The sequence below is a fragment of the Muntiacus reevesi genome, chromosome 1 (genome assembly GCF_963930625.1).
Source record: "Muntiacus reevesi chromosome 1, mMunRee1.1, whole genome shotgun sequence".
Taxonomy (NCBI): domain Eukaryota; kingdom Metazoa; phylum Chordata; class Mammalia; order Artiodactyla; family Cervidae; genus Muntiacus; species Muntiacus reevesi.
In genome coordinates this window covers 199,872,858-199,898,179 of record NC_089249.1, presented here as the reverse complement: position 1 = coordinate 199,898,179, position 25,322 = coordinate 199,872,858, and the positions used below count along the sequence as shown (strand labels likewise).

The following is a 25,322-nucleotide window of genomic DNA, read 5'->3' as shown; positions in this document are numbered from 1 at the left end:
TGCAGCAGCCTGGCGTGGGAGCAGTAACTCACGGGCAGAATTTAAAACCAAAATGTTTTATTGGATGTTGTACAAAAAAGTTTCCAGTCTTAAAACGTAGTTTACAAATCATTGGAGGAAACAAAAGATCACACGTTTGGCATGCATCTTAAAAATCACCATCTGAAATGTGTCTAGACAGCCGGTTGCTGAAACTGAGTCCCCTGGCATGTAGTGCTGATGATCCCTTTTGGGCTCGGAATTAAGACCTTTCCAATAGCGTTAATGTCCTTGAGGAATGGCAGTCCCCGCTCGGGTGTGCTGATATAAATAGAACTGCTGGGTAGACGGTGTGGTAAAAACGAGTCCAGCTCAGAGCCTGGCTGTGATGAAAACTGAGCGCCCAGACCACGAGGAAAAAGGCGTCCGTGTCTCCCCGGCACTGGGTCCCTTCCGAGGGCTGGGCCGAGTGGTTGTTTCTCTAGAAGGGTGCTTCTCCTCACATGACACGGGCTCAGAAAAAAATCGCTTCTGCATCATTTCAAGTGGCTTAAAGTTAAGCACGTTTAAGAACAAGTGCAAATTCTGTTTTTCCGGCCAAGGCTGACATTGTAACATTGGACTTTGTCCTGTGTTTCCAACTACTTGATTACCAAAGACTGTCACCAACATCCAGCCACAACTGGCCACCAGTCCAGCGCACCCTCCCCTCACCAGTCAAGAGCATCCCAGCCTGCCAGGGCCACTTCCCCGGCTCCACTCAAGACCTCAGCCAGGCAATCACTGGGCGGGGATGAGACCAAGACCTGGCTGAAATCAAGAAGTCACCTAATGAGCCTGGGGGTTCTGCAGGCACTGGGCAAACCCTGGGGCTGTTTTTTAGGCCCTCTGGGCCTGCCAGGAGGGAGGGGCCCTCTCCTTTCCTTCCTGAAGTTCTCAAGCCCAGCCTTCCTGCTTCACACCCGGAATTCCAGGACACAGCTTCGATCCCCAGAGATTTCCAAAACACCCTGAAGGGTGTGGCTGAGACTAGTGCAGTTTCCACTTGTCCCAGGACCACCCAGACCCCATCACGCTCTCCAGACCCTCATGGTCCACTCAGCTCCTGTTATGCCAGGGGAAGGGAGCAGCCTGCACCCGGAAGCACTCCTGGAGGGGGGTAGGGGTGAGGGAGGGGGGTACAGAGAAGGTGCTGTCGGGGCAGGACGCTTCTCAGAGGCGGCACCATTTTTCTGGAGAGGCCACCTCCCTCCACAGGGCAAGCACAGCCCTCAGGTCAAGGACTCTGGTGGCCAAGGAAAGATGCCCAGACTTAAAGCCTTGGCCTGCAGGAAGATTCTGACTTGGTAGCAGCTTGGTTTTCCCAGTGGCTGACACTTTTCTGTCCTGGGGCTTGGGCCTTCCTCACCATGAGCAGTTCCCAGGGAAAGGAGGTGGACGGGCTGCTCCAGCCTTGGGTAAATCCCGAGGGGCTGGCACTCAGCCTACCTGGAAGCACGCTGCCTTCAGGGGCCAGCCTGCCTCCATGGCTCAGTATTGCGTCTTTAAGACTTTGAGCTGCGCTTTCTGAAGAGTCAGCCAAGGGTGCAAAGCCCACAGGGACAGAGCCCCCTGATGCCAACCCCCCGTGGGACTGTCCCAGTGACCCTTGAGTGAGCCCCTGAGGTGGGAGCCTGGCAACCTGTGTACTGACCAATGTAAAAAAATAAATATCCATTAAAAAAATAACTTCTGTGTATCTACGTGGCGCGGGTCAAAGGTGAACTGATGCAGGGAGGGGGGTCTCTGGGTGATCAAAAGCTGGGCTGTGGCATGGAGCATCCCACAGAGGTCTGCTGGCACGGGCAGGTCTCTCTAGGAAACCTCGTTTCAGCAGGAAGCTACAGAGGAGCTAGTGTATCAGTGTGCACCCAAGAACACAGGAGCGGGCGTGCCCCGTGCGCAAGGCACAGAGCTGGAGCCAGGGAGTCCCACGGCTCGCCCTCGTCGCCCTCCGCCGACTGGAGGGCAAAAAGCGGTGTCGCACATGGCCATCATGTCCAAGGTTGTCACACTCATCCCCTTGACACTGACCTGGAGATAAGTCTCAGAGAGGAATCGTCCCCAGGTCCCAAGCTTCCTTCTTGCCTGTCCCACAGGGTGAGGAAGTTGACTGCAGAAAGGTCCAGACGTGAGGCTCCGGCAGCCAGAGAGGGAGTCAAGCGGCCCGCCCCACACACCCGACTCCCAAGGGCGAGCAGAAACCGCCCGAAGCCCAGGTCTGACAGTACAAGCTGCTTCCAGTCCTCCTTCCGGTGCTCAGTTGGCTGAGCCACGGAAACTCTGCAGGGGTGCCCCTCCTCCCCACCAGGTCAGAAGCTGGATTCTGAATTTGTTTTTTTTTGAAAGCCTAAATGAAACAAACAACTATGGGATCCTTATGCAGTTTCACTCTGTCCACCCCAGGCCTCCTCTCCTGCCCCGACTCCAGGCTGCAGCAGAGACCCAAGGAGCTGATGGGCCTCCTCCCACCCCTACTGGACTCCCCAAAGTCTGCTAGCCACTAGGCTCCTGGGTTGGTGGTCAGGGCACCCACACAGTCTGGTCAGTGGTGAAGGGTCCCAGGAAACCCGCCAACAGGAAAGATCAGTAGAGACCCACCCCCATGCTCTGGCAGTTTGCTTAAAAATTCTCTAGAAATGTACCAAGGATTAAAGAAGCCAATGATACAAAAATAGTTTTCAGTGGCTCTGGGTAAAGAAAGACATGTGATGAGGCGTGTTCGGTTCACATGACGCGGCAGCCTCGAGAGGTGGTCCTTGGGTCCCCCTGGAAGGAAGGATGGTGCAGTGAGGTGAGCCTGGGGTGGCAGGCACATGCCGACCTGGCTAGGCAGGTAGCTGGTGGCCCCCTGCCCTCCCACCAGGAGGGACTGGACCGGGCTGGGGCTGGACCGGGCTGGGGCCTGAGCCACCAGGGAAGCTCAGCTTCCAACAAGATGACCCCAGCCTCCATGGCTCCTGTTCCAGAACCTTCCATGTCTCCCTCACTCCTGTTCTGAGCCACAAGACTCGTTACAATGGTCTTAGACCCAGAAAAGCCCTGCATTCATGTCTCGTTCAGCGTGGTTCCTCAGCCCCCCATCCTCCCCACAAAACCATTATGAAGTCACCAGCATATCAGTCTGGTGGAATCACTGTAACAGCAGGTGGGCTGAGAAGCCCTGGGGCTGTACCAGGGTCACTTTGAGATATAATCAGCTTTGCAACCCCATTCCCGGTGTTCCTAGGCGGGTACCAGAGGTCCACACAACAGGCAGGCCCAGGGGGCAGGGCAGCTGACCCCACAGCCTGTCTGCTGTGAGCTCTGTGGCCTGGGTGATGCCCAGGGCAGCTGCATGAACAGGGCCTGGGGGTGTGTGTGTGTTTGAACAGGGCCTGGGGTGTGTGTGTGTGTGTGTGTGTGTGTTTGAACAGGGCCTGGGGTGGGTGTGTGTGTGTGTGTGTGTGTGTGTGTTTGAACAGGGCCTGGGGTGGGTGTGTGTGTGTGTGTGTGTGTGTGTGTTTGAACAGGGCCTGGGGTGGGTGTGTGTGTATACGCATGCGTGCCTGGGAGCCTTTACCTGCTGGTGGAAAAGATCCTCCTCTCCAAACTCAGCTGCCTCGTCCTCGCCCTCCTCCCCATTCTCGGTCTCCCGCACCACCGAAGACTGCTTCACGGTTCTCATGGCCACTTCCTGTACGAGATGAGAGCTGCAGACAAACCCCTCCCCACCCCAGGAGCCCACCTTGCAGGGGAGGCAGTCGGACGCCCAGGCCCAGGCTATACTCATGTGCCTGGCGGCCAAGGCTCCATCCATCCAGGAGGGGTCCCAAGACCCAGGCAGCGGGACGCACTCACCTCCCCATCAGCGTTGACCAGGGTGGTCCGGAAGCTGTCACCGGTGCCCCAGCTGTTCTGGCTTTTCCACACGAGTGTGGATGGGGGGCTGTGAGCCACCCCAGCTCCAGCTGCCCACACCTGGGGACACGGGAAGGCTTCCCTGTTAAAGTGGGCTCCAATCCTAGTGGTCACCAGCCAGTCATTCATCACAGGTCCCCTTGATGCCCTGGGTGTTTAATCCTTCTAGGACTCTTAGATCCTGCCCAGGGATGTTAATCACTCCAGTGTGGAAGAAGAGACTGAGATTCACAGTGGCCAAGGGCTTTCATCTCAGTAAATGGGCCAGGCTGGGATCAGGCGACCTAGAGTCTGTGCCCGTGACTTTAACATGGCTGGCACTTTGCCTGCCAGCCCAGACAGATAGCCTAGACCCAGTCCCACCCACACCGCGGGCCCCTGGCACATCACTCAGGCCTCCCAAGAGCTACAGGGAAGGCTCCGATGAAGAAATGTGGACACACAAGCCATCCGCGATCGCAGGCAGCTGTTCTCAGCGGTGGGTCCCCTGCAGTGCCCATCCCCCTGCCCCATCCCAGCTACACTTCACAACCTGCCCCTCCGCAGCCACCTACCGTGACAGTCTGGCCAGCCCGCAGCACATACTTGGGGGTGAACTTGTAGGAAATCTCCTCCCCTTCCAGGACCTGCCTCTTGATCCTCCAGTTGCCCAGAGACTGATCCTGAGGAAGGGCGCTGGCGTTGGCACAGGGCTCTGGGCAACCCTGGGGGGCCTCCCCTGAGGGGGTGGCGCGGCACGGGGCGAGGCCTCACCTTGTCAGAGCTGTTCTTCAGTTGCACGAACCTGCCCTCCAGATCGATCTCCTCGATGCTGACGCTGCCTGAGGCCGAGGCCTGCTGCGCCAGGTGGAAGCTGCCGCTGCTGCTGGTACTGCTGCTGGAGCCGAGGCCACTGGAGCCAGTGCCCGGAGGCTCCTCCACCTCCAGCCGCTTCCGCTTGCTGCGGCCCGGGCGCCCGGGTGTGGACACGCTGCTGCTCGTTGCGGCCCGTGAGATGGTGATCCGCGACGATGGGCTGGGGGAAAGCTTCAGCCTGGGGGCGGGGGGGCGGGGTTATCAGGGGCTGAGGTCCAGGGGTCCGGTATTGGAGGGGGAGAGACGGCGCACTCGCCCCACCCCCTTCTCTCCTCCCGGCCCTGTCACGCCCACCTCTCTTCCTCGCCCTCCAGCAGCTTGCGGTAGGCGCTAATCTCCATGTCCAAGGCCAGCTTGACGTCCAGCAGCTCCTGGTACTCGGCCAGCTGCTGCTGCATCATGTCCCGCATCTCCATCATCTCTCGCTCTTTGGCGTCCAGCATCTTCCGGAACTTGTCCCGCTCCCCAGCCACGGTCTCCTCTAGTTCACGGATCCGGTCCTCGGCCGCGCTCGCCTGCAGCAGGGTCCACGCGCGTCATGGTGGGGAAAGCCCACCCAGCTGCAGGCCTCTGGGGCCATGGGAGGGGATGAGGCGGGACAGGGCCCGAGGAGGGATCGGGGCTGGGGCTCTGGTGAGTCACCTGCTTCTGGAGGCCGGAGAGCTGGTAGCTGAGGGATTCGACCCGCATGCGGGCCTCCTTCAGCTCTTCCCGGGCGGCGCTGGCAGCCTTATCGTTCTGGTCGGAGCTCAGCTTGGCGTTATCCAGCTGCGGGGACAAGGGCAGGCATGAGGGCCGGCACAGAGGGTGGGGGTGGAGGGCCCAATGCCCACCAGCAGGCATGCTTGCGTGCGCACCTTGGCTTGGTAGGTCTGCTCCAGCTCCAGACGGTACAGCCGCACTTGCTCGTCGTGCTGGGCGCGCAGTTCCTCCAGCGCCTGGGCCATCTTGAAGTCATACTCCTGCTGCCGGCTGCTGTCCACCTCCACCAGGCGGCGCTCGTGCCGCCGCCGCGTCTCACGCACTTCCTGCGGACATAGCCCCGCGCTCACTGACTGCCTTGGTCCTGTCACAGGCGTCCCTGACTCTCCCCCGCAGCCGGAACAAGGGCGCCCAATTCTGCCACTGGTGGCCCTCTGGGGTAGGCCCGGGCCACCTGTTCACACCCACACCACGAGTCACAACCACCCAAGAACCATGACCCAGAGCCCCCAGCTGACTGCCGATTAACACACCTATGCCTTCACACACAGGAGCATCACTCAGCCCTGAAAAGGAGAAGCCCTGACACTCCCTACCACGTGGACAGAACCTGAGAACAGGATGCTCAGTGAGAGAAGCAGACACAGAAGGACACACAGGGTGTGATTCCACTGGTGGGAAACGTCCAGAGAAGGCTGATCCACAGAAAGAGTGGGTTCCTGGTTGTCAGGGGCTAGGGGATGGGGTGGGGGTGGGGGTGACTGCTGATGGGGGTGGGCTTCTATTGTGGTGATGGAATGTTCTGGAACTAAAGTGATGGTTGAACGATTCTGTACTAAATTTCATTAAATTGTATGTTTTAAAAATAGTTTTGTTATATAGGAAAACTGGAAGAATGCTAATGGAAGCACCTACAGAATTTCTTTTGGGGGTAATGTTCTGGAATTAAGGGGATGGCTGCACAGCTCTGGGAATGGACTAAGATCCAGTCTACATGGTAAACTTTGAAAGCTTTCTGGTAGGGGACTATTTCAATAAAACTGTTAATAAAAAAAAAAGAATTCTTAAAAAAAAAAAAAAATTCCTAATGTGGCCCATCACAGGGGTCTGGGATCTAGGATAGAACAGCAGTGGGTCATGGCAGTGACTAGCTGGCCCTGATCGCACGCACCAGGAGGTGACCAGGCAGTGGTGGGGTCAAGGGCAGGTGGGGAAGCCCCACTTGACAAAACTCCCTGCACAGACGTCAGTCACATGTGTCTGGCCCCCGTGGGTGAAGACAACAGGAACGTGTCCACAGGAAGCCACTGCGTTCACAAACAGCCAAGGACAATGCACCCTCAGCCCGTACCCACCCCTGGCCCACCTCAGGGGCCCTCCCACCCCCTAGGCCTCCTCACGGGATCCAGGGCAGCTCTGGCTGCAGCGGGGCCCGGCAGGAGCTGGAGGCCACTCCGCAGTTGCATGGGCATCTCACCCGACCGCACACTGCAGTGAGCCTGGCAGTGGCTGCCTCCGGGTTCCATCTAGGCTGTGACAGCACAATGGGCCAGGACCAGGTGGGAGGTCAGTGGGGGCAGGGCCTAGTCAGTCCTGCCAAACCAGGGAGCCGAGGCCCAGAGGCAAGGAGGCCGGGGAAAGTCTGCAGGAGCCTGAATGATGACCCCGAGAAGCATGCCCATGTGCTGATCCCCAGGGTCTGCCAATGTAGCCTTCCTGGACAAAGGTCTTTGCAGGTGTGATTAAGATACAGGGCTCAAGACCATCCTGGACTATCTGGGTGGCCCCAAACCCAAGGACAAGTGTTGCTATAAGAGACGCAGATGCAGAGAGAGACAGAGAAGACAGCGGCGTGATGATGGAGGCAAGTATCAGATGAGTCCCTGAGGCAGGGAGAAGCGGGAAATGCAGGAACATCCTGGCTCCTGCGAGGGGGTGGGGGGGATGACCCACCTCCTCAAAGACATCCTTGCGGAAGGCCAGCTCCTCCTGCAGGCTCTGGCAGCGGTTCTCCAGGTCCACGCGCATCAGTGTCTCCTTCTCCAGCTGCTTCTTAGCCACCGCGTGCCCATCCTCTGCCTGGAAATGCAGGACAAGCAGCTGGTGACACTGTCTGCCACCACGTAAGGCCCTCGGGGATCTCCTGAGCCTGTGAACTCCCCTGGGGTATGGACTGGGCAGGGGTGGGGGTGAAGGGGGAGCCCACAGCCTTCACTGCCTAGAGCTACCTTAGCCAGCTGGGCCCGCAGCTCTGCCACATCGTTCTCCAGGGTGCGCTTGTCGCTAAGTGCGGCTGCTAGCTCAGCCTCGCTTCGGTGGAACACGGACTCCAGGTCCCTGACGCGGCCCTGGGCCACCGTGAGCTCTCCCTCCTTCTTCTTGGCGCTGAAAGTCAGGAGCAGAAGTTAGTAGGCAGCACTGACCCCAAGGCCAAGTTCATGGTTGCCTCGGGGCCCAGACCCTCACCTACCCATGCTCTCAGTACCAGAGCCTCATCTGTCAGCACCAAAGGGGGCCCTGTCTTCAAATCCGCTCTGCCCCACGGGGACCCCGCCAGCCACTCAAAATAACCCTCAAGATGTGGGTTTTCATGTCCTTTTCCCTGACTTTTGGGCACAGGAGGAGGGACCATTTACAGGAGAACTCTGATTTTTTTTTTAATGTATAATTTACTAAAGTAACAAATTAAAACTCTGGCCTTTTAAACGTTGATCTCATTTGTAAAGTTAAGCTATTTCAGGCAGGCTCCCTGAACTTCTAATAGATATCTTCAATGTGAAACATCTAAGATGCCAAAGAGACTTTCTAAATACACAACTCTCTCTTTTGTTTTTTTGGCTGCACTGTGCAGCATATGGCATCTTAGTTCCCTGACCAGGGAGCGAACCCAGGTTCCCGACACTGGAAGATTGGAGTTAGCCATTGGCCCACCAGAGAAGTATCAAAATACAACTCTTAATAGCGTGAACATTTCTGAATGGTGCTCTAAATCTCTTTGGGGTTGAAAGCTACCCACTTCCCAACAAGGAACTGAAACTGCGCCCTGCCCAGCACCAGTGGGGACAGCACAGTGGTGGCTGGATCGGCATCACCCTTCCTGGGTCCTGATGACCACAGACGTCCCCAGACATCGCCCGGTGTCGCCAGGGCGACAGGAGCAGAGGCATCAGGAAATGTGGAGAATCTCTCAACACCGTCACCCTGTGTCACGGAGCTGAAGAAGGACACGGAATGGTCTGGGAAGCAGGGGTGCTGGCAAGTCTCAGTGGCTTAAGTTTCTGATGCTTGACAGCTTAAGGGTACAAAGTTCCTCCCCTGGAACCGTAATTCCTGGAGGATTAGGCAGAAGAGCCCACCCTGTCAGGTCCTCCACCCGCACTTCCATCATCATCACAGGCTTCCATCATCACACAGGCTGTCACCTCACAGCAGCTACACCCTGTTCAGGGTCACAGGCCACCCACACCGTCTGCAAGGGCTCTGAGCCCAAAAGCAGGAAGTGAGGCTGGTAGGCAAATCACCTGCAGACCCAAGTACTCGAGACTGGGGAAGCCTTCCCTCGAGAGCGGGGGCCGAGGTAAGTCACTGGCCCGGTGCCCGATGGAGGGGCAGAGCTGTCACTGAAGCCGTCATAGGAGCCTGTGACAGGCCCAGGCCCTGGGGAGGCGTCGTGACACATGTGACATCAATGCCAGGCTCGAGCTAGACAAAGCGTTCTGTTATCTAAGGGTGCCCACCCTGAGTGTAAATTAAGAAAGGCGGAAAAGCATGCCCCAGATCGGACTCAGAGGTTCTGTCTGCGCGGAGGCTCACAGAGACTCTCATTTTTCTCTCTTTAAAATGTTACTTCTGGGGAGGGGGGATCGGGATGGGGAATACATGTAACTATATGGCTGATTCATGTCAATGTATGACAAAACCCACTGAAATGTTGTAAAGTGATTGGCCTCCAACTAATAAAATAATATTAAAAAAAAAAAAAAAAAAAAAAAAATGTTACTTCTGTATTTTGGCTGTGCTGGGTCTTCACTGCTGCTCAGGCTTTTCTCTAGTTGTGGCAAGTGGGGGCTACTCTCTAGTTGTGTGAGGGTTCTCTTATTGCAGAGCACCGGCCCGAGGGCACACAGGCTTCAGCAGCTGCAACTTGCAGGCTCTAGAGCACAGGCTTGGCAGTTGCGGTGCAGAGGTGTGTGGGATCCTCCCAGACCGGAGATGGAAACCGTGTCCCCTGCACTGACAGGTGGGTTCTTTACCACTGAGCCACCGGGGAAGCCCTCGTTTTTCTCCTTAAGTTAATTGCATTATCGGTCTTCTCCCCAGGGAGCATCTATGACTCTGACAAGCAGGAACGTGACTTCTTAGCCCACCCAAGGAGTCACACGCAGGTTCAGGGTGTCTGGAAGATTCCAGAACCTGTGTGGATGTGACAGAGAGCCTGGAGGAATTCCAGAATTCTCCAGCATTCATTCTCTTGCTCTTCTCCACAAAGCATGTCACTTTTTAATTCACAGTCATAACACATGGATGGGCTGTCCTGTCTACCTGGCCCTACTGCCTTGCCAGACACCAGGTGACCATGCCGTGCGGGTCTGCCTCTGGGCTTGCTGCTCTGCTCCAGGCGGGAACCAGAAATGCCCCGCTAAGGGACAGGGGACAGTCCGCGGAGGCGGCACACACTGGTCCCAACCACAGGGCATTGTGGAAACAGCAGCGCTGTGGAGAGGAAGGACTCCCGGCCTCCAGGGGCTGGCGGTGTGGGAGGCGCAGGTTTTGAGGGCAGGGACCACGCCCTGTGACATGATGTGCACACGTGTCCACACCCAGAGCGCGCGACACCGAGGGCCAGCCCCTGTGTGAGGCGGGACTCAGCTGATAAAAATGTGTTCACACGGGCTCATCAGTGTAACAATGCAGCACACCCGTTACTGGGAGATGCTCGCAACACAGGACCCTGGGGGGGGTCTGGGGCACCCTGTGTTTTCCACTCATTCTCCTGCAAACCTAAAACTGCTCCTCCCAAAAAAGTAAGAAAGTCTAACTAGAAAAGAAAAATCCCACACACATGAAGGCGGCCCTCAGCTGCCGCCGGGACTGTGAACAGGGCCTCTGGAGCTGGTTCCGCTGAGCCGGGGAACCCTGGCTGAGTCTCCAGACCTCGTGCTCAGCGTCCCTGTAGCCAGTCTGGCCTGCCAGGGTCGCCGTGAGCAAGGGTGGAGGGATCCTGATCTAAACACTCGCTGAGTTCACGTCACTTCATTCCTTCTGCTACCGTCACCACCAGCGCTGCCTCGTTCTCCAGACTGGTGACACTTTTACCGGGGAGCAGCCAGGAGATGGTGCTTTGCAATCGGGAAGAGAAGGTCATCCACTGCTCCCCGGCTTCCCAGGGCAGGCACAAGCGGGGAAAGGGGGTCAAGGCTGGCTCTGGGGCCTAGAGCACCTCTTTGCTGGGGAATGTTTGGGGGCGTGGTGGTGCCAGCTACCAGGGGATTCAGTCCCAGGGGAGCTGCTGAGGTTTCACCTCCGGAGGCCAATTCTTTGGAGGGGATAATGGTGCTGGACAGGGCAGCCAGAGGGCCAGGCCCCAGAACCCACACAGCCCGCTCCCAGGAGGGCCCTGCAAGTCGGCCCTCCCACCACACACAGGGTGACGACCCCTGCCTCCTGCCCCATGCGCGGTCACACCGCCACAGCCCCACCTCTTGGTGGCCTCCTCCAGGTCGGCCCTCAGCTTGCCCATTTCAATCTGCAGGCAGGCACGGTCCCGGGCCGTCTCGTCCAGCACCCGGCGGGCGTCGGCCAGCTCCGCCTCGTACAATGTTTTGATGCCGCTCACCTGTGGGGACAGCGGGCTAAGGTGAAGCCCTCTTCCCCACCCGCGTGGGCCCCCCCCCCAGCGGGGCCCCCCTGCAGCCTGCCCAGGTCACCAGTCCCTATCAGGTCACACCTGTCAGCTGGACACACACTCAGGTCTCCCTGCTCTACCCCAAGGGGCCCGGAGCTGTGCGCATATTTAAAAATATCAGGGACCAAAAGGACAGGGAGATGCCATCTGCCCCCATAAGGATGGCCATCACAGAGACCACAGCAAGTGTCAGGAGGATGGGGAGAAGCTGGCACCCCCATGCATGGCCAGGGGGGTGGTTGGTGCCGCCATCATGGAAGACAGGTTGGCAGTTCCTCAGATGGACAAACAGCAACCACCGACCCAGCAATGCCACCCCCACCCCCCACTGGCATCTACCTGGGAGAAGTAACACACATGTACACAAAACCCATGCACACACATTCACAGCCACGTCACTGCTAACAGCCCCAAAGGGGGAACACCCTAAGGGCCCATCAGCAGGCGATGGATGGTCACAATGTGATCCCTCCACACCTGGGGCATCCCTCAGCCCTGAAAAGCGGTGACGCCCAGACACTCGCTACCACGTGGACATGCCCTGAGAACACGATGCTCAGTGAGAGAAGCAGACACAGGACACACACGGTGCGATTCCACTGATGGGAAATGTGCAGAACAGGCCGATCCACAGACACAGGGAGTGGGTTCCTGGTTGTCAGGGGCTGGGGCAGGAGTATGGGGGGAGGAGAAAGCTATGGGGACGAGGTTTCCTTTTTAAGTGCGATCCTTGTTAGAGATACAGATGAACTTGGGCAAACTCCAGGAGATGGTGAGTGACAGGGAGGCCTGGCATGTGGAAGTCCATGGGGTCAAGAAAGAGTCGGACATGACTTAGCAACTGAACATCAACAACATAATTGATGTACCACACCATATGAGTTATAGGTGTACAACATAGCATTTACAATTTGTAAAGGTTATTCTCCATTTATACTTATTATAAAATACTGAGTATACCCCCTGTGTTGTAAGTATATCCCTGTAGTTTATATACTTTATACATAGTGGTTTGTTGCTCTTAATTCCCTACCACTATCTTGCCCCTCCCCAGGAAGGAGCTTCCTTTAGGGGAATGGAATGTTCTGGAATTAGAAGTGATGACTACCCAGTTGTAAATCAATTAAACACCACCGAACTTAAGAGTTTAATTAGGTGAACTGCATGAGATGGGAATTCTGCCTCTATGAGGCGGTTACAGGGGTTTCCCTGGTGGCTCAACGGTAAAGAACCTGCCTGCCAAAGAAGACCCAGGTTTGATCCCTGGGTCTCAAAGATCCCCTGGAGAAGGGAATGGCAACCCACCCCAGTATCCTTGTCTGGGAAATCCCATGGAGAGAGGAGCCTGGCGGGCTACAGTCCACGGGTTGCAGAGTCAGACGCGACTGAGCAACTAACAAAAAAAGCGGTTAAAACCCTTCCTGGGACTGACAAAAGGCTGACAGAGGGTGACAAGGCAGCTAGCTTTGCAAGTGGCCAAATCCTTCAAGCTAGGCTTCAGCAGTATGTGAACAGAGAAATTCCAGATGTATAAGCTGGATTTAGAAAAGGCAGAGGAACCAGAGATCAAATTGCCAACATCCACTGGATCACAGAAAAAACTAGAGAATTTCAGAAAAACATCTGCTTCATTGACTATGCTAAAGCCTTTGACTGTATAGATCACAACAAACTGTGGAAAATTCTTAAAGAGATGGGAGTGGAAAATTCTTAAGGAGATGGGAATACCAGAACATCTTATCTGCCTCCTACAAAACCTGTACGCAGGTCAAGAAGCAACAGTTAGAACTGGACATGCAACAACAGACTGGTTCAAAATTGGAAAAGGAGTATGTCAGGGCTGTATATTGTCATCCTGCTTATTTAATTTACATGCAGAGTACATCATGCAAAATACCCGGCTGGATGAAGCACAAGCTGGAATTAAGATTGCTGGGAGAAATATCAATAACCTTAGATATGCAGATGACACCACCCTTATGACAGAAAGCAAAGAGGAATCAGACTCTTGATGAAGGTGAAAGAGGAGAGTGAAAAAGCTGGCTTAAAACTCAACATTCAAAAAACGAAGATCATGGCATTCAATCCCATCAGTTCTTGGAAAATGGATGGAGAAACAAGGGAAACAGTAAGAGACTATTTTCTTGGGCTCCAAAATCACTGTGGATAGTGACTGCAACCATGAAATTAAAAGACCCTTGCTCCTTAGAAGAAAAGCAGTCACAAGCCTAGACATCATATTAAAAAGCTGAGACATTACTTTGCCTACAAAGGTCCGTCTAGTCCAAGTTATAGTTTTTCCAGTAGTTGTGTATGGATGTGAGAACTGGACAATAAAAAAGGCTGAGTGTCTTCGAACTGTGGTGCTGGAGAAGACTCTTGAGAGTCCCTTGGATGGCAAGGAGATCAAACCAGCCAATCCTAAAGGATATCAACCCTGAATATTCATTGGAAGAAATGACACCAAAGCTGAAACTCCGAGTACTTTGGCTGCCTGATGTGAAGGGCCGACTCCCTGGAAAAGACCCTGATGCTGGGAAAGATTGAAGGCAGGAGGAGAAGGGGACAACAGAGCATAGGATGAGATGGCTGGATGGCATCACTTACTCAATGGACACGAGTTTAAGCAAGCTCCGGGAGATAGTGAAGGATGGGGAAGCCTGGCGTGCTGCAGTACATGGGGCTGCAAACAGTCAGAACGACTGAACAGCTGAACAACTACCACCACTTCCCACAAAGCTCCAAGACAGCAGTGAGTGTCTGTGCCCGGGCTCAGAGGGCGGCTCAGAGCCGGCGAGGGGCCCTCCTTCTGCAGGAAAGACCCACAGGAGCTGCCTGGGCCCTGCCGGTTAGTGGGGGGATCACTATCCTGGTCTGCCTGAGACCTGGGACTCCTCAGGTGTGGGGTTTTTAGGGTTAAAACCAGAGTGTCCCAGGCAGGTCAGGACCGGCCTGTGCGAGTTGGATTTGATAGCGGGTCTGAGACCCCCACCCTCTGCAGCCCTCCCGCCGCAGTCCAGCTCTCCTCGTCATTTCAACCCACAGGTGTGGGCTCTTAGTCATTTCACAGATGGGGAAACTGAGGCACGGGACAGCACACCGCCCTCTCCTGATGGTACAGCCAGAGAGGTCTGCTGGGGACAGTTCTGAGAGAGACACACGTGGGGATCAAGATGAAACAAGCCTCTCCCTCCTGTGCTCTGTTCACCTCGCCCCATCTCCACCTTCTGGAATAAACCCACCATCACCAAGAGCGGCCAACCTCACTGTCTAAGGTTAGCTGGGCACCCGGGTTTCACAGGAGTGTCTCTGCCCTGTCTCCCACCATCTCATCTTCCAGAACTTTCCTGACCCCAAAGGAGGGCCTGGCACCCAGGCTGCAGTCTCGGACAAGATCTCTGGCCCCACAGACTGGCTCCTACTGGGCTTTCCTCCCCAGCTTCCCCTTTCGGCAGGAGGAGCACTGAAGGCCGAGGTAGCAGGAAACAAAGGCGAGATCAGATGGGAAGCTGTCCCTCCCTGGCAGCCCAAGGTGAAGGGAACCCCGCACGCACACCTGACGCTTAACTGACTGTGACTTCAGAGTTAATTTTGATTTTTTAAATATCTCATTAAGATGCCACTCATGGGGATTTCCCTGGTGGTCCAGTGGTTAAGACTGCACTTCCAATGCAAGGGGAATAGGTTTGACTCCTAGTCAGGGAACTAAGATCCCACATGCCATGAGGTGAGGCCAAAACAAACAAAAAGCAAAAAGGAAAGAAAACAACAATGTATAGCCCTTACTTAAAATACTTTGTTGCTAAAAAATGCCAACCGTCAATTGAGCCTCGGTGACTCAATTGTAATCCTTTTGCAATGGTGACATCAAAGGTCACTGATCACCCTGACAAATACTACAAATGAAAAAGTTGGAAATATCTCAAGAACTATCAAAATGTGACACAGAGACCCAAAGAGAGCAAATAATGCTGGAAAAAAATAGCACCGACAGCTTTTTTTTTGGCTGCACAGCTTGTGGGATCCTAGTTCCCGGAGCAGGGACTGAACCAGCACACCTGCAAAGAAGCAGAGTCTTCACCACTGGACTGCCAGGGAAGTCCTGCACCAACAGACTTGCCAGAGGCAGGGTTGCTGCAGACCTTCTATTAAAAAACTGTGTCTCAGTCAGATGATCCTCTATAGCCAGGACCACAGCACAAAACCCCAGTCACCTGCCTGTGGGACTAGAACGGCTTTTATATTTTTAAATGGCTGAGTAGGAAAAAACAAAAAAATATTTCATGATACAGGTACCCATATGAAATGCACACTTCAGTGTGCACAAATAAAGCTTTATTGGCACGCACCCTGGCCCGCCCCTCCGTGTACTGTCCGTGGCAGCTTCCCCGCCAGCCGTGATGCCTGAGTTGAGTGTTTACACTTGAGATCCACAGAGCTGAAACCCCAGCCCTTTCCCAAAAACTACCAAACCTGGAACCTGATCTATGGCACCAGGACGATGGAGAAAACTCTGCAGAGGAGGACGCGAGGTCACAAAGGCTCTTTCAGAGCAGGGAACAGGTGTTCCGGGCAGGCGTGTGCCTCCATGTGCTACGATGCTTGGGGTGTCCCGTGGGAGCCCCGGGCAGAGCTTTGGCTTTTGTTCTGTCTTTAACGGCCTGCGCTGCACAAGTGTAAAACTTGAGGAATCCCAACAGATGCGTTAGCATATGTGGCCATGAAGGGAGCAGAGTTCGCATAACCTGAGGTAGCCTTTTCCTAGGGTCCCAGACTTGCCCTGTGAAGCCCTGCCTGCGTCCCCGGGGACAAAACTGCCCCGGAGTTGACAACCACTGCCAAACTCCACAAACCCTGACCCTCCGCAAACCCTCCAACTCCCAGAGCCCAGCTCCTGCTCCCTGGGTCCACCTGGGGAGCACCCGCCCCCTGATCCCCACAGCAACGGGGTACCTGGGCAGGAAGGGAAAAAATGTGAAGCCTAGGGGAACTCAACACCTGCTTGGGGGCTCCCTGGAGAACCCCCTTTCCTCCCTGGTCTACTCGAGCCACCCCCCGCCTCCCAGCACCCAAGACTCTTCCCATACAGAAATCTGGCCAGCCCTCAGCCTCCCAGAAATCCTTCAGGTACGCACGTGGCCATTCACCCTGTACAGCTCACCAGGCCAAAACACCCATCATCTGATTTCTGATGGGAAAGGCAAACATTCACACACGACCAGCGAGGGTCTGCGGACCAGAACGTAACTTTTACCTTAGGCACCTGAACCCTCTGCGTTGATTACAAGTACGCTCACATTTTAAACAGCATCACCACTGGGTTCCTTAAGTGGCTTCTCAGCTTTGACACTAATGGCATTTGGGGCTGGATCGTTCTCTCTAGGGAGATGACCTGGGCTCTGGGGGGAGGAGTGTGTGGGGCAGCCTTCCTGGATCCACTGCCTTGATGCCAGGAGTCCCCCAGTGTGACAACCACAGACGTCTCTAGCCATCACCCAGTGTCCCCTGGGGGTAGATTCTTCCAGGTGAGAAGCTGCCATCCAGGTCAGAGGCCTGACACACCGTGCCCTCCCACAGCCTGTGGCCACTCCCAGGTCACTCCCTCCACGCAGCACACATGACCAGCCCACCTCACTGCTCCAGCGGGTTACTGGCTCCCTCCACTGACCAGCTGAGGGGGCATTTGTCACCTCACCCCCAAGTTCCAGGACATCGGGCTGGTCGGAACGCCCCACTCCTGCTGTGAACAAACACCTGTCATCTGGGTGGCTCCAGATCGTGGGCACAGCCCTGGGGGGCACCATGTGGCGGGGCCCCTCCCGCTCCCACCCGGTGGTCCTGCGTCCCAACAAGCACGGGCAGCCGAGAAGTAAACCATGCCACTGCCTAGACACGTGGACAGCATCGAGTTCCCTGGGTCCAGACCCTGCGCTCTCGGGCACAACACTCATCCAGTGGGGCCGGCACCCCACGTCCACAGCCTGCAGGGGGGAGGAGAGGCCGGGGTGAAGGACCCAGCACTGACCAGCCCAGCAGGTGGAACTTGGGCCTGCACTCCAAGGACCCGCATGCACTGCTGAGGCGGCACCACTGGGGCAGCCACTCCAGTCCCATCACACAGACGACAAAACCAAGCTTCTGGGGGTGCTGAGTGACCCACCCAAGGTCACAGATTAAAAGCAGGGTTTGGATCCCAAGCTTTAATCTAATCCCAGATGACCTAACACACTACCAACCACCAGACACCTGAGACACACTTTCGGGCCCATCCTGATCCCGGGGACCCAGGCAGGGGCAACAGAACCCATGGAGTGTTCCCTCAGGGCACTGTCATGTATTTTATTGCCTTTATTCTATAAAACAAACGTGAATTCATGGTGGCCCCACATACAAGCCCCCCAAATAGGTATTTATTATTACTTGCACTTTACAAAAGAGGCAGTAAGCTCAGAGAGGTTAAGTGATCTGCCCAAGGTTATACAGACAGTAAGTGGCTCCCAGAAATGACCACCCCCCTAGCTCCCACTCCACCTGCCACGCTCTCCTCCCAGAGGTCGTCACTGCGCCCATTCTTCGGAGAGGAAAGCTGAGACTCCAAGCACTAAGTGCCAGTTTCAGGTCCTGGCTCTCCCACCGGCCGCACAGGGAACCACACGGCGGCCCCCTCCCCCTTATTCTGAGGGCCTGCCCTTGGGTTGGGGGGCCTGTGGGAGAAAAGGAGCCCCCTAGGTTGGCAGCCAGTCATGATACACCCCACCCAGGATCCCCAGACCCCTGCCCTCACACCCACTTGGGGGGCAGGGCTTATCCAGCCCCTGCCCCCTCAGGTGCACCAAAACTTCTGATTCCCCAAGGCCTCACACCTCCCCCACCCCTCACACCCCTCCAGGACAGGGCAGAAGTTACCAGACTCTCGGAGGCTCCTGCCCATTAGACAAGGGCCCAATGAAGGGCCTTCCAAATTTCCCAAGGGACCAGGGAGACACTGGACTCCCCTGCTCTGAGCCCCCCAGGTCCTAGTAAAAGACTGAACTTACTGCCTGTGCTGTGCTGTGTTTAGTCACCTAGTCATGTCTGACTCTGTGACCCCATGGACTGAAGCACCCTAGACTCCCCTGTCCATGGGGATTCTCCAGGCAAAAATACTGGAGTGGGTTGCCATGCCCTTCTCCAGGGAATCTTCCCAAACCAGGAATCAAACCCAGGTCTCCCACATTGCAGGCAGATTCTTTATGCCCCAGGTCCTGGTAAAAGACTGAATTTACTGCCTAATCCCACTCAATCCCCAAACTCCCCAGGATTCACCATGGGACTCCTGCAAAGTTCCAAGGAGAACTGAGACCACTGACTCACCCCAGACCCTCCACTCCTCCTCAGAGACTGGAGAAATCTCCCCCAAGTTTTCTTGTAGAACACCCAAACACATTCCTGAAGACTCTCCAGAACTCCTTTTAGGGGGGGAGGTCCACCCTGGCTCACGGCCCATCACTCAGGAGCTCCCCGGATCTCCTCAGATCCCTTGATAGGCAGAGCCTACTCCATCTCCCCCTACCCTCCAAGGTCCCCTGGACACCCTTCAAAGGGTGGGGCCTGCCCAGGTTGCATCCCTCAATCAGGGCACCTCCCACCAACCCTTGGGGACACCTCAGAGGGGGAGACTACCCTAATGGACCCCTCACTCGGGGCTCCCCCAGTCCCGAATCCACTTCAGGGGACAGGTCAGCCCCAAACTCAAGGGATACAGGAAACACCCTGGAGACCCCTGGTGGGTGGGGGGACCTGCCCCAGGGTGCAGCCCTCACTCAGGGTCCCCCAGCCCCCGCTGGGTACCCATCAGAGAACACGACTCACCCTAGCCTGCACCCCTGTCTCAGGGGATCCCCAGAACGGCAGGGATCCCTCGGGGGCGGAGCTAGTGCCAGTCTCCACCTCTCGCACGGGGTAGGGGCGGCAGAAACCCTTGGGGATCCCTCGTAGGAGCCCGCCCCAGCCCCCACCCCTCACTGAGAGCCCCTTGAACCTTCCCAGGGGCCCCTCAGGCATGCACCCCTCACTCGAGAGACCCTGAGAAGTTCCAGGACTCCTCGGTGGGCGGGGCAGGAACCAGTCTACCTCTCGCACGGGAGAAGTCCCCGAAACCCTCGAGGACCCTCAGAGGCCGCGGCTCAGTCAAGCGTGTGACCCTCGCGCGGGGCCCCCGAAGCTCCCTGGGGACCCCTTGGTGGGCAGGGCCCGCCCCAGTCTCCCCCTGTCGCAGGAGCTTCCCCGAAACCCCCGGGGACCCTGAGACACCGGCTTGCCCCAGCGGGGGCCCCCGGCGCCTGCGCTCACCTCGCGCGTGGTCACCTCCTCCCGTTCGGAGATCTTGAGCTGCAGCCGGTCGTTCTCCAGCTCCAGCGCGCGGACGCGGTCGATGTAGTGCGCCAGGCGGTCATTGAGCTCGCGCAGCTCCTCCTTCTCCTGCAGCCGCGACAGGCGCGTGGGCGACAGCGGCGTGGAGGGCCCGCCCGCGCGGCCGGGCTGCGGCGTGGCCATGGCGGCGGCGGCAGCAGCGGTTCGGGGTCCGCGCTGCTCGGAACGGCGGCCGCGGCTCGGCGGGCTCATTCAATCCGCGCCGCCGACCAAGATGGCGCCCGTCGCCCGCCGCCGCCGCCGCGATGGGGCAGCCTGGGACTTGTAGTCCGGCCGGCGCCGCGCGCAGCACGCCGGGAGCTGTAGTCTCCTGCTCAGTTTCCCGCGTTGTCCGGGAGCCGAACAACCGGACCCCAAATCCCAGCTTGACCGCTGTGTGACCCCTGGGTTTTTTTCCGGGCCTCAGTTTCCCCACTTGCATAACCTAACCCTACCTACGTCATCGGAGCTCATTAAAATTACAAGTGGAGTGGTGAAGAAACTTCAGAAACGTTCAGTGATCTCACCAATATGTGGAATAAAAAATAAACAAACAAAACAAACAAAAAATCCAACACATCAGAAATACTCCAGGCTGCACCTAAGACCTGATGCAGCCAAATAAATAAATATCAGTATACATGTGTATTTCCCAGGCTCATAGAGATATTGCCAAGTTGTCCTCTGAAGAAGTTTACCAATTTACATTTTTGCAAAGATGTATGCATCATCTAACTTTTTAATTATTTCATTTACTTTAATTTCTTTTTATGTCTAAAAGCAAAGTTTTGCAGTTTTTTTTGTGTGTGTTTGATTTTTTTGGGGGGGGGTTGGTTTTTAAGGTATAGTTATTTACAAAGTCGTGTTAATTTCAGGTGCACAGCCCAAGCACCAACATACAGAGAACAGATTGGTGGCTGGGGTTTGGGGATGTGAAGTGGGTGAAGGAAGTAAAAAATTACACATTTCCAGTTACAAAATAAATGTCATGGGGCTGTAATGGACAGCATGGTGTCTATAGTTAATACTATATTGCATATTTGAAATTTGCTGAAACAGTAGATCTTAAAAATTCTCATCACAAGAAAAAATTCTGTAACTATTAATATGTAAGGTGACAGATGTTTACCTAGACTTATCAAACTATTAGTTTGTACATCTGAAGCTATATAATGTTATGACAATTATACCTCAATTTAAAAAAAATGTTCAGTGAAAGAAGCAACACAAAAGGCCACACAAATGTATGATTTCACTCATATAAAATGTCCAGGGATTTCCCTGAAGGTCCAGTGGTTGAGACTCTACGCTTCCAGTGCAGGGGGAATGGGTTTGATCCCCTGTGATTTCGGGGGTGGGAGGGGGAGTAGGGAGGGGGAGGTGGCGTCCCATTCATTATAGGATGGCAGACAGCATCGCTGGGCTCCCCTCCCCCTCCCCGCCACCTTGATGCCAGGAGCACCAGCACCTATTCCAGTCAAGACAACCCAAAGTGTCCCCAGACTTTGCCACCTATCACCAAGGGGGCAATGTCACCCTCAGTTGAGAACCACTTCCCCTAATTCTGGAACTTGCCAGTTGTTATTTCTGCCTTGAAAATCCCTCTCCCCAGACATCTAACCTCAGAGGACTTGATGCAAACAACCTTCTCAGGGACCCCAGCAAATGACACATGAAAACTTGCTTTCTTTTCCAGCTCTGGTGGGGGGCTCTGCCCTTGGTGCTCACCCGTCTTGACTCTTGATGTTGTTGTTTAGTCACTAAGTCCTATTGGACTTTTTGTGATCCCATTGGCTTAGGTCACCAGGCTCCTCTGTCCATGAGATTGCTCAGGCAAGATGTAGGAACCGGTGTCTCCTGCGTTATCAGGTGGGATCTTTACCACTGAGCCACCAGGGAAGCCCCTCATAAGAGAAACATCAAATACAGAGGTAAAGACTGCCTGCAATGCAGGAGATCCAGGTTCCATCCCTGAGTGGGGAAGATCCCCTGGAGAAGGAAATGGCAACCCACTCCAGTATTCTTGCCTGGAGAATTCCATGGACAGAGGAACCTGGCGGCCTACAGTCCAAGGGGTCGCAAATAGTCTGACACAACTGAGCGACTAACACTTATCACCAATAAGTGATACAACATAACGAGGGGTGGGAGGGAAGAAAAACGATTAAGGTTTGGGTTTGGGTAGTAGGGGGTCACCTTCCTCCCTCCCACCCCTGGACATAGCTGCAACCCCCTCCCCATCAGAGGTCCCACTGACCACCGCCCCGGTCTCCTGCCATGCAAGGCCCGGGAGCCTACCCTCGGCCCACCAGGCTGGCCCCTCATGGCATATGGATGTCCCATCCGCCTCCAGGTCTTGGCCTGCGCTGTTCCCTCCTCCAGGAATTCTGTTCCCTGCGCTCATCCCCCACCCCGGGCTGCGCGGGCCTGGACTTCAGTCTGGAGTTTGGCCCCTACTCTCCACCCCAACTGTGCCCCGAGCGCCCTCCCCGCCCTCAGCCCATCAAGGAGCCCGGGATTGGGGGGCCGGGGGGGAGGGTCTGGACTCCAAGTCCCAGAAAGCCCTGCGCTTCCCGTGGGTGGGGCCGGGGCCTCCCCTCCGCGTGCTGTGTTTGGGAGGCGCTGGCAATTTTCAAATTTTGGCGCTGAGCAAGCCGGGCGGCGACTGCTGGAGCCAGACCCCTCACCCCAAACTCCACCCCGGCCCGCCGAGCCCTAGGTCTGGCCACCCGGAGAAGATGGCCTGTCCACTCCACGGGCTCACCAGGCGCGACACGTGGCTGGGGTTGGTGGTGGTAGTGGTGGGATTCTCGGCCCATTTCCAAGACGGGAAACTGAGGCACGGGGCGATCCGGAGACCTGTCCTGGGACCCCCCTCCCCCGCCAGCAGGGGCGGGGAGGGGAGGGCGTTCGAATCCAGGACCCTCTGACCCCAGGGCTTGTGAGTTTAATGGACAGTTGCTCCCTGCTTTGGGTGTGGAGGGTGCGGCCGGTGGGCGAGAAATCCCCGAGCCTGGAAGGACCGGCCAGTCTCTGCCCGCCGTCCCCATTGCGCATCCCCCGTCCCTTCCGCGGCGCCTTGCTGGAGTTTGGCGCCAAATTTTTCAAAATCTCAGCCCAACGACTCCCGCTGGCTCCCAGCCTGGATCACAAGTCTGGGTGCTGAATTCTGGCGCCTGGACTTGCAGGACCGCGGAATCTGGAATCTGGAGGGGTGGGGCGGGCTCAATGCCGAACCTGGAGCTAGGGGGTGGGGGTGGAGGACAGGGATTCCGGATGGGAGGAGAGGGGACCACTCTCATTGAAGGGCCTGAATTTGTGGGACCCTGGTTCTCGTGTCTATTGGGGAGCTGGGGTTCTAGACCCTGGATCTGGAAGCCCTGTTCCAGAGCCCAGAAGAGAAGTTTGGTCAGATTCCTGAGCCTGGAGGCTAAACCTGGAATCTAGGATCAGAAGTCAGGAACCTAGAGCTGGAACCCTGAAATCCCAACTGAAATCTGGGGGGCTGGAACTGGACATCTCCCAGTGCCAGGTACTGGGGTGGCACCAGTGACCAGAACAAAGGTCCGTCCCTGCTCTTGGGAAGCCGGCAGGAGTGGCATGTTAGAATATCATAAGTACGTGGGCCTCCCTGGTGGCTCAGTGGCGAGGAATCTGCCTGCCGATACAGGAGACAGGTTGGATTCCTGGTCCGGGAAGAGCCCACATGCTGCAGAACCACAACTACTGAGCCTGCACTCTAGAGCCCAGACTCCGCAACAAAGAGAACCCACTACAATGAGAAGACCAAGCACATTGCACCTGGAGAGTAGCCCCCGTTCGCAACTGGAGAAAACCCACGTGCAACAAAGACCCAGCACAGCCAAAAATTAATTAACTAACTTTAAAAAGGAAATAATAAGTAGGACTTTCCAGGCGGTACTAGTGGTAAAAAAACTTGCCTGCCAATGCAGGAGATGTAAGAGATTTGGATTCAATCCCTGGGTTGGGAAGATCTCATGGAGAAGGACAGGGCAACCCACTCCAGTATTCTCACCTGGAGAATCCCATGGACAGAGGACCCTGGCGGGCTACAGCCCATGGGGTCGCAAGGAGTTGGACACGACTGAAGTGACTGAGCACATATGCACACATAAACACCTTGTGGCCGGAGTGGGGGGAGGCAGGGGCAGGGGGAGGGGGGGCCTTTGATCATGGAAGCTGGGTGCCATTTAGCTGGGTGGTCTGGCTCCAGGGTTCATGATGCTGCAGTGAAGGTGTCCCCTGGAGCAGGGTCCACTCCCAAGCACATTGATACTGATGTTAAGAGGATATGCATCCTTGCTGGCTGTTGTCCCAGAACTTAGTTCCTTATCATATAGGAGAGGACTTGATTTGAGTTTCGAAACCCTCACTGTTTGTTGTTATAGGGAAACAAAAACTGAAAACGGCTCAAATATCCTTCAGTAAGAACACACCCATGGGAACTATGTTCAGTATCCTGTGCTACCATAATGAACCTGAAAAAGAATTTATATATATATACATATATATATATGTATGTATGTATGTATAACTGAATCACTTTGCTGTGCATTTGAAATGAGCACATTGTCAATTGTACTTCAGTTTGAAAAAAAATGATGTGTGTGAGGGGATTCCCTGGTGGTCCAGTAGGTTAGGACTTGACACTTTCACTAAGTGCCTAAGTGGCCTGGGTTCAATCCCTGGTCAGGGAACTAAGGTCCCACAAGCCATGCAGCCTGCCCCCTCCAAAAAATAATAATAAATTTAAAAGATTTAAAAACATGATACACTGATACCTTTGTGTAGACTCGCAGTGAAATACTCTACAGCAGTAAAAGTGAATGCCCAGAATGACCCCCCAAACAAAAGAGCACGTAAGAAAAAGTGCAGAAGACTATCTACAATATGCTACCATTTTTATAGCTATCTCAGGGTGCTATAAATATTAGAGAATTGAAAGGAAAAGTGGGGACGTGGTTAACCCAGAAGTCAACACAGTGGTTGTGTTCTGTAAGCCCCGTAGTTGTGAATGTTTCTATGCTTTAGGCTGCTTGCCTAAGACATAGATGCTCTTTGTCTGTTTGATATGTTTTGTGTTTCAAAAATGAAATAAACAACCTCCCTCAGACTGCTGTGCAGAACAACATGATTCCAACACAAACAGAATATCCTACCACAAAAAAAGAGATGATAGTTATGTGACCTGAGGTGTTAACCTTTGGTAGTAATCATACGATAACAAGCAAATGTATCAAATCAACACCTGAAACTTACACAGTGTTATATGTCTATTAGATCTCAGTTTAAAAAAGGAATATCCTCAAGGGAAAAAAAAGAAAGAAAAGAAATAGTACACCGATAGAATGCCATCTATTGGTGGCTTCCTTGGTGGCTCAGATGGTAAGAATCTGCCTGCAATGCAGGAGACCTGGGTTTGGTCGCTGGGTCGGGAAGATTTCCCTGGAGAAGGAAATGGCAACCTATTCCAATATTCTTGCCTGGAAATCCCATGGACAGGATACAGTCCATGGGGTCACAAAGAGTC

At 55.1% G+C, this 25,322-nt stretch overlaps 1 protein-coding gene across 1 annotated transcript; it reads right to left on the bottom strand.

The window, feature by feature from the left end:
* Nucleotides 1–40: 40 nt before the first annotated feature.
* LMNB2 (lamin B2) lies at nt 41–20,007 on the bottom strand. The gene is made up of 12 exons (XM_065918101.1): nt 19,712–20,007; nt 11,175–11,311; nt 7,704–7,860; nt 7,429–7,554; nt 5,631–5,801; nt 5,416–5,541; nt 5,068–5,288; nt 4,672–4,951; nt 4,473–4,580; nt 3,859–3,978; nt 3,581–3,694; nt 41–2,787 (listed from the first exon to the last, which is right to left on the bottom strand). The coding sequence occupies exons 1-12, from the start codon at nt 19,982–19,984 to the stop codon at nt 2,746–2,748; spliced, it is 1,875 nt and encodes a 624-aa protein (XP_065774173.1). The 5' UTR covers nt 19,985–20,007; the 3' UTR covers nt 41–2,745.
* Nucleotides 20,008–25,322: the final 5,315 nt, after the last annotated feature.